Genomic DNA, 8,993 nt, shown 5'->3' on the forward strand with positions numbered 1-8,993 from the left:
TCAGTCGGTTGAGCATCCAACTCTTGGTCTCAGCTCAGGTCTTGATCTCAGGGTTGTCATTTCAAGCTCTGTGGGGTTTTTTAATTATTTAAAGAAAATAAAGAAAAAATAATGAAAGTAAAGTATTTTAAATACTAAGAAAAGAAAGAACAGTAGTGTATTAGTTTGCCAGGGCTGCCATAACAAATGCCATAAACTAGCTTAAGAAACAGAGATTTATTTTCTCACACTTCTGGAGGCTGGAAGTCCAAGATCAGGGTGCCAGCAGGGTTGGTTTCCTCTGAGCCCACCCTCCTGCTGCCTCTCCACATGGTCTTTCCTCTGTGTACATGCATCCCTGGTGTTCTAACCTCCTCTTGTTACAAGGACGCAAGTCAGATTGGAGTAGGGCCAGCCTAATGGTCCCATTTTAACTTCATTGCGCTTTAGAGGCCCTCTCTCCAAATATAGTCACTCTCTGAGGTACTGGGCATTAGGGCTTTAATTAGGGAAGACAATAACAGTTTGTAAGAAGAGGGTAATTTAGTCACCAAAAACAATTATTTAAATCATAGTGAATGTTGTAAGAAGCCATGGCTATTTTCTTTTGCTCATTCTCATATATCTGTCATACGTACATATGAACAATAACACCTTTTCATATTCTTTCATTGATCAAAAATTAGCAGAAGTCATATATACATGTGTGTATACACACACACACACTAGCAATCAAAAGGAAAAATGTTTATTTCACACTTTAGAATTTTTTAATTGAAAGTATAGTTGACATTTAATATTAGTTTTAAATTCTTCTCGAATGACATATTTTCTGTTAAATAAAAGAAAAATAGTTATTATTCAATGTGGAAGAGCTTGGTAGATGGCATTGTACATGTAATACTTATTTTATATTCATATTTATGTTAACATCATATATACAATTCCAATATATGACTTATGTTGTGCATAACATATTATAACACAACTAGGAATATAATGCTTTCATACTTTGCCGATTGTCCACGTATGCTTTTCTAATTTTGTTCTAACTAGAACACTTACTAATATTCCAAAGGTCTTTGTAGGCCGCAGTGACCATTTGTCCTTTAACAACGAGGTGTACTTTCTGTAATATCTTTTAGAAATGCTTTGGCGTCACATCTGGAATATGATTTCTACAAAAACACAGCTACATACTTTAAAAATATGTTGGATTTAGAGGCTTGACTTCTTGATACATACTAAGATTTGATTTCTACTGAGGCTTTTATTTGAAGATATTCCCACGTTAGTTTCTCTTTTAAAGAATTTTTTCTTTATGAGTCCTTTTATGTCGACAGAAGGCTGAGCTATGTCTGAAGGCTTTCCCACATTGATTGCATTCATAGGGCTTTTCTCCCGTGTGAGTTCTGTGATGTATAATGAGGTCAGACTTCTCAGAAAAGGCTTTTTTACACTCATTACATTCATAAGGTTTCTCTCCAGTATGGATTTTCTGATGTCTCATAAGGCATGACACTTCGCTGAAAGCTCTCTCACACCTGGTACACACATAAGGCTTCTCTCCCGTGTGTATTCTCTGATGTACAAAGAGGTGTGACTTCATGCTGAAGGCTCTCCCACATTCATCACACCCATAGGGTCTCTCTCCAGTATGAGTTCTCTGATGAATGTTGAGGTGTGATTTTTGGAAAAAGGCTTTCCCACACTCATCACATTCATAGGGTTTCTCCCCGGTGTGAATTCTCTGATGCTCGATGAGGTGTGACTTATGGGCGAAGGCTTTTCTACATTCAGTACATTCGTAAGGTTTCTCATGAGTATGGATCCTCAGGTGGATAACAAGATTGGATTTCTTGCTGAAGGCCTTCCCACACTCCGTACACACAAAGGGTTTTTCTCCTGTATGAGTTCTCTTATGTATAATGAGGTCTGACTTCTGGAAGAAGGCTTTCCCACATTCGCTACATTCATTCTTTCTTGCATATCTTCTGTTACCACTAAATGAGCCTAAATAATTCAAAGTCCTACCATAGGAGTCATACTTTTGGAGTCTTTGTTTGGAAGAAATAAAGTCCATGCTCAGAGGAAATATATTTCTAAGTGCATTACACTTATTGCCCTTTTCCTTAGTCACAGTTTCCTGGTCAATGAATGCAACGTGCTTCAAAAGTGTTTCTTGGTTCCCTTGGTGTCTTTCCAAGTGGTCATCAAGTTGCCAGACTTCTTCTATAAGGAAGCATAATTAGCTATATGTTTGTGACTATTTCTGCTAATGTATTATGGCTCATAACTTTTCATCCTATTGTGAGTTTGAAGCTTTACTTTAAGGCCTAGTATCCTTAACAAAAAGAAATACCAAGACTAAATGGAATCTATACCCCTGAGCTTTGTAAGAAAACCACAACTTTAAAAAAAAATTGTATTTGTAGAAACAGAAATAGAGAATATGACAAAGTACACAAATATATCTGGCCATATGCAAATAGGACTTTGCAAACTGGGAAGAAAAATGAACATAATTACAAGGTGCAATAAAAAGGAACAAAGGAGGACAGCTGTTACGGGGTCAATAGGAAGAGCCCATCCAGAGAATTACAATGACTGGGTGAAGTGGTGATTAGAGGAGATAAAGGAGAGACTGGATGAGGAACACAGAGATCTGAGCTGGTGCCTCATCAACTCATTGTTGGGCTGCTCTGGTTTAATCCTCACTCATCTCTTTGCTTCCAATGTCTTTGAGCTCTTGTCTATTCCTCCATCAACGTGAAACTGATTTGACAAAGCCATCAAGCCCACTTGCAAGCAGGAACACCTTTGTAGCCAGTGCTTCAAAAAGCCATAACAGTGATTCATTCTTATATGGGTGTGAGGCCCAGGAACTCATTTGTCCAGTAAGAGAGAAATAAACCACAGGATAAGCCAAATACTACCTGCCTCAGCATTAGATTAACTATCGAATTCTCACTGCTAAGTGTATCATCTTAGTCTTTAAAAGTTCACAGATACTGCATTAATTATGACTTTTAAATACTCTCCCCACCTTCTCTACCTACCATATATGGAAGAGGAATCACAGTTAAGAACACAGGTACTAACTAAATCCAGATTACCAGAGTTTCGATCCTAGCTCCATTACTAATTAGACATGTGGCACAGGTCAAGTTCCTTGATCTCTTTGGGCTTCAACTTCCCTTTCTATAAAAAGGGATAATAATAGCACTTACCTTATAGTGAGTGTTGTCATGAGAATTAAATGAGTCAATAGATATAAAGTACTCAGACTACTGCCTCACACATAATACATTTTGTCAGTTAGATTCCATTATTATACGTATTATTACTAACAACTATGTGCTTGCCACTTTTGCTTTACATCATGTTTTCCAAATTTCTGGATTCTATTAACGTGGAGCCTCTAAGCAGCAGATTTCTTACTCTGGATCTAAAATCTTATCTGTCTTCATTTTCATCTATTTTATAAACCTCTGACAGTACTTGACTACTGGTAAACTTATGCTACCTACATCCAGGGCAATAAAGTCATTCCTTAGCTCAGAATTCAACAACTGTCCTGAACTTCCTAACACAGTTCCCAACATATAAGCCATCAGTCTTTAAAGAAAGTGAGTAGGTTTCCATTCTTTATCCAACCCTGGTTCCTCAGAGGCTAGACAAGACACTTCTCCTAGGAAGATACACACATGGCCAAAAAACCCATGAAAATGTGCTCAACATCACTAGTCATTCAGTGCAAATCAAAACCACAGTAAGATACCACTTCATACCCATTAGGATCACTACTAGATAAACAAAACAAAATAAAACAAAAAATAACAAGCGTTGGTGAGGATGTGGAAAAATTGGAAGCTTTGTGCACTGCTGGTAGGAATGTAAAATTGTGTGGTAGCTGTGGGAAACATCACAGCAATTCCTTAAAAATGTAAACACTGAATTACCACATGGTCCAGCAAGTCCACTTCTGGGTGTATACCTAAAAGAATTGAAAGCAGGGGCTCAAACAGATATTTGTACACCAATGGTCTTAGAAGCTTGGTGGAACACCAGCATTCTTAGAGGGTGGAAACAACTCAAATGTTCATTGCAAGTGAATGGATAATCAAAATGTGGTATATACATACAACAGAGTATTCTTCAGCCCTAAAATGAATCAAATTCTATCACGTGCTACGACATGGATGAACTTTGAAGATATTATACTAAGTAAAATAAATCAGACATAAAAGGACAAATACTGTTTGATTCCATTTATATGAGGTACCCAGAATAGTCAGATTCATAGCAAAGGAAGTGGAATAGTGGTTAGCAGTAGCTAGCGGGGGAGGTAGAGTGGGGACTTATACTTTAATGGATACAGACTTTCGGCTGGTGGTGATGAAGGAGCTCTGGAGATGGATGGTGGTGATGGTAGCATGTCAACGTGAATATACTTCATGCCACTGAACTGTACACTTAAAAATAGCAAATTATATGTTATTGTGTATGTTGCAAAAATTTTAAAAAGGAAAAAAAAACTTCTCAAAGTTCTTAAATGAAGTTGATAAGAATCACAGGCAGAATATACCTGGAAGGGAAAACGTCACTCTCTAAGAGCCATGCAAAGAAGAGCATTAATGTGAGGAGGTGATATATGGAAATGGCATTCAGGTAAATATGTAACGTATGTGGACCATCTTAGTTATTTTTAAAGGTCCAACGCCTTTAATAAGAGAGTCCTGAAGCCTATTTTTCAAAGATGCCAACCCTTATTGATCTGTGATCTTTTTAAAAAAATTCTTTTAAATTCCAGTAGAGTTAACATATAGTGTTATATTAGTTTCAGGTGTACAATATAGTGATACAACAGTTCTGCGTGTTACTCAGTGTTCATCATGACAAGTATTCTCTTAACCCCCTTCACCTATTTCACCCATCCTCCCACTACCTTCCCTCTGGTAACCATTAGATCAACTGTGATCTTAATTTCATTCGCTTCCATCCACAGAGCCCTTTACCTAACTCACCTGCATAGCTCCAACTTGGGATTTCTCTCTCCACCATCCATGGTTCTTCACCTTGTTCCAACTTGTGGATCACAGATGGCTTTGTGGTTTGATATCCTGTCAGTGGGAAATGATATGGGATTTGGACCTAGCCACCTGGGCTTCAGGTTCTTTGAACTCTGAACTTCATCAGGGACTGCCTGATGAAGGTGCCCATTTGTACCTGAAAAAGAGAGATCTTTAAACAAACTTGTAGCCATACCTCCCAAAGACTGTCAATCTTAAGTCTACTAAGACTCAGAGCCATACCAGTGAAAGGACTTCAAAGGGCTGACTATTGGGAGTAACTGAAAAAGGAAAAGTTGTTAACTGGGTACACGCCAATCAGCACTGGGAAGCGGTCCTCACCCACAGAGATGAGGTTGATATAGTTCTCCAGCATCACATCCCTGTACAGATCCCTCTGGGGAAGGTCCAGATACTGCCACTCCTCCTGGGTGAAATCCACAGCCACGTCCTTGAATGATACTGGTCCCTGCAACAACACATTCCTATTCCAACTAAAGTCATCGGTATTGCACAAAACGGAAAAAAAAGCATGGCAACTTGCTTAAAGCATGTTCATTATTTGATAATCTAGCCCCATTTAATTTTGGGTGATATTATACTAATTTGGTCTCATTCTGTTTCTCTAGCACTATGCTTTGATGCCCATTTGTCTAGTTTTATGCTCCATTTTGTGGGCAACAAAAAAAATCATATTTTAAATACTTTACACTGTGTGTTCATTATTCATTAGGCCATTCATTCATTAAGTCATTAAGCAAACATTTACTGAACATCTCATACATGTCCAGAACTGATTGTCCTAGATGCAAAGGACCAAATATCGGAATCTGATCCAATTTGCCAAAGCACAGAATAGATACTCACTTGGTATCAAGTTATACAAAGAGAAGAAGGCACTGTTCGAAATGCTCTTGATCAGTTTTTTTTTCCAAAAAAGAAATAAAATATTTTAATTTTCCATGTTTCAAATTAACAATGTACTGAATATTTGTTTTACTATTTTTCATTTTCCTATACAGGTGTGACCAAAAGTAAGAGGATTTAATGTTTTAACCAAAAATTTTAAAGGTCACAGAACAACTATACCAATATAAAAAATCCCATTGATTACTAAGATTGCTTTGCATGATTTTAGCTCACATGGTATTTTTACAGTCCTCCACTACTGTTCCTATATAATGGAACAGACTAACTCACCTGGAACTTGGTCATTTTCTGCAGCCTTTGCGTGAAGACAGAGATCTATGAAGAGAGAGGCAGGGGAAGAGGTGGAGCCGTGAGAGACCAGGTATGACTTGAAGATCACTAGTGTAACAAAGCCACCCACAGGTGCCTCAACAATTCGGCTGACGAAGCCACTCTGTGGGAGAATGTCCCCTGGGCCCTCCAGAACTCATCGTGAGAAAAACCACAGATTTACACTAAGATTTAGCTGCAACAATATCTGTTGCAGCACTTTTTAACATACTGAAAAGTCGGAACAAACTAAGGAACTGGTAAAACAAACAGATATATACTCCAAAGATAAAGTAATTTACAGTTGTCAAAAATGATGTTGCCAAATATTTATCAATATGTAATGGTAGTTGGTACACATCCTTCTCTGATGATTTAGTCATGCCTTCTATGGATTCTAACCAAGGCCATAGGAACACAGACAGGTTAGAGTCTGAAGGTAGAATGTACCAGAAACAGGTTCTCAGTGGGACCCAGGAACTGCGGAAGAGACACCAACAGACCCTGGAAATATAATGTCCACATGGTGAGATTTGTGCAACAGTCTTTCTGGAATCTTTCCCAGGGGAGCTGAGGTGCAGATCCCTGTATAATAAGCTAAGGGGGAGCAGAGGTCAGTTAAATGCCAAATTTTAGGTTGGGAGACATATAGAGAGTAGGAGATTTAGAGGACAAATACTTGGGCTTGAATCTACCTGCCGGCTATTTGAATTGGGCAAGTCAGTTAATCTCATCTCTCCAGCCTCAGTAAAATTAGAAATAATATCTGTGTTATATCAGCGATTAAGGTAACAAACATATTTTGATTAAGATAACAAACATATTTTACAAAACAACCTAATGTTAATGTGTGTGTGTGTGTGTGTGTGTGTGTGTGTGTGTGCGCGTCCATACTGGCTGTTCCCTCTACCCAACACACTCTTCTATTTTTTTTTTTTAAGATTTGTTTGTTTATTTGAGAGAGAGAGAAAGAGAGAGGAAAGGGCAGAGGAAGATGAAGAGAATCTCAAGCAGACCCGCAGCTGAGCACAGAGCTGGATGCAGGGCTCCATCTCATGACCCTGAGATCGTGACCTGAGCAGAAACCGAGTCAGATGCTTAACCACACTGAGTCACCCACGCGCCCCCACTCTTCTATTTCTTCAAGTGTTTGCTCAAAAATCACTAAGGAGGCCTCCGCTGTCTACCTAATTTAGACTTAATCCCCTCCATCTCCCTTACCCTGATCTACCTTTTCTATGTGTGTAAGTTCTAATATCTAATTTACTATCTAATATACTATATGATTATGTTTATCGTCAAATGACAGTCTCTACTTCCAAAAACTAAAATTTCATAAAGGCATGGATTTTTGTCTGCTTGATTCAGTACTGCATGTTTAGTACTGTATCCCCAGCACTAGAGACAGGGTCTGGTTCATGGATGCCCAATAAATAGTCATTTTAAAAAACACAAAATTGTATGTAGTAAATTCCATAGAACAATCCTTATCACAAGGGAATACATATGTGCTATTTTACAGTATTTTATCTATTTTTTAAAAAATGCCCGCATACAAGAGTACGTACTGTAGGATTTCATTTATATGATGTTCTACAAAGGCAAAATTAACCTATAGAGATATAAATTCGAAAACTGGTTGGATCCTAAGCAAGTGGTGGAAGGGGTTGACTAAAAAGGAGCAGAACTTTCTGGGACATTAAAGCGTTCCGTATTTTGATGGGGGGTGCTAGTTACACGGGTGCATCAACAAATTTTACACTTTTGTTCTCTGTAAATTATATGCAAAACATTCTGTGTAAATTATATCCGACCTAAAAGTACTGGCAAATAAAAATACTAGTCTTGGCTCACTAAACAGATTTCACCACCATACTCACTACTGGGTTGCAGCCGATGGTTTGAAAAGCTGACTTAAGGGTTGCTGTAGGGTTAAAGGTTAGATACCTTTGGAAAAGCAGGTACCACTCCACCTGGAACATGTCAGACCTTCATTAAAGCTTGGTTCTCTTTCCACACCCCGACGACACTCCTCACCTTGTTGTCCACCACTTGGCTCGCACTGGCACCAGGCTCGACACCTGCAGCGCGACACCAGCAAGAACGTAGTCCCGGGATCCCGCCCGTCCCGGGCTCACGGACCCAAGTTGAGGAGGGTCACTGTAGCTTTTGACACTACCCCGATCCACGCCTACCCCAAAGTCCTGCTGAACCCTATTGTTCTTCCCCCCGCTCCCCGAGCCCGCGCCCACTTCCTTGGCGCAATTCCAGCCGGGACCAAGACCAACCAAGCGCTGTGCTTAGCGCCTGCGGACTCTCCCCCTCCCCGGGGCCCCGCAGTGAGGACACGGAGGGCACACATGCGCGGAAGAGGGCGCCGCGCACGCGGGGCTTACAGGAGCCGGTTCCCTTCCACTGCAAAATACATCTCCCAGAATGCCTGTGCCGCGGTGCGGCACATGCGCAGCGAGAGGCCGGGCGCGCGTGGGGCGTCCGGGCGCGGTGCACCTGATGCCGGCACTGCGCTCACCCCCTCCCACCCTCCACCGCCCACCCTCCGTCTCCAAACCCTTCCTCCAAAAAGACCCAGAAGGAGGGACTAACGCGCGCACTGAGCCACGAGCTAGCGATAGCGACAAGACCTACAACGTTTCAGGAATTCTACCACGCTTCACTAACGGTTTGAGAACTTACCTCTGGAAT

The 8,993-nt window shown here is 40.2% G+C and overlaps 1 protein-coding gene across 4 annotated transcripts; it reads right to left on the reverse strand.

Annotated features, from left to right (window-relative positions):
• Positions 1–313: 313 nt before the first annotated feature.
• On the reverse strand, positions 314–8,625 carry LOC103664586 (zinc finger protein 182). 4 transcript variants are annotated; one of them, XM_008692496.2, is made up of 5 exons: positions 8,328–8,625; positions 6,252–6,296; positions 5,394–5,520; positions 5,007–5,102; positions 314–2,211 (listed from the first exon to the last, which is right to left on the reverse strand). In XM_008692496.2, the coding sequence occupies exons 2-5, from the start codon at positions 6,264–6,266 to the stop codon at positions 1,283–1,285; spliced, it is 1,167 nt and encodes a 388-aa protein (XP_008690718.1). In that variant the 5' UTR covers positions 6,267–6,296; positions 8,328–8,625; the 3' UTR covers positions 314–1,282. The 4 variants fall into 4 exon arrangements, with proteins under 4 accessions (XP_008690718.1, XP_008690720.1, XP_008690717.1 ...); XM_008692498.2 differs by having other exon boundaries at positions 5,394–5,536; XM_008692495.2 differs by having other exon boundaries at positions 8,238–8,625.
• Positions 8,626–8,993: the final 368 nt, after the last annotated feature.

This window comes from Ursus maritimus, unplaced genomic scaffold, assembly GCF_017311325.1.
Source record: "Ursus maritimus isolate PB19 unplaced genomic scaffold, ASM1731132v1 scaffold_15, whole genome shotgun sequence".
NCBI classification, from domain to species: domain Eukaryota; kingdom Metazoa; phylum Chordata; class Mammalia; order Carnivora; family Ursidae; genus Ursus; species Ursus maritimus.

Excerpts from the sequence above, each read along its gene's own strand:
- LOC103664586 (XM_008692496.2), bottom strand. Across the intron at positions 5,103-5,393 it reads TATCAACCTCATCTCTGTGG|GATATCAAACCACAAAGCCA; the intron begins GTGAGGACCGCT and ends TCCCACTGACAG. Across the intron at positions 2,212-5,006 it reads CCCAAGTTGGAGCTATGCAG|AAGAAGTCTGGCAACTTGAT; the intron begins GTGAGTTAGGTA and ends GCTTCCTTATAG.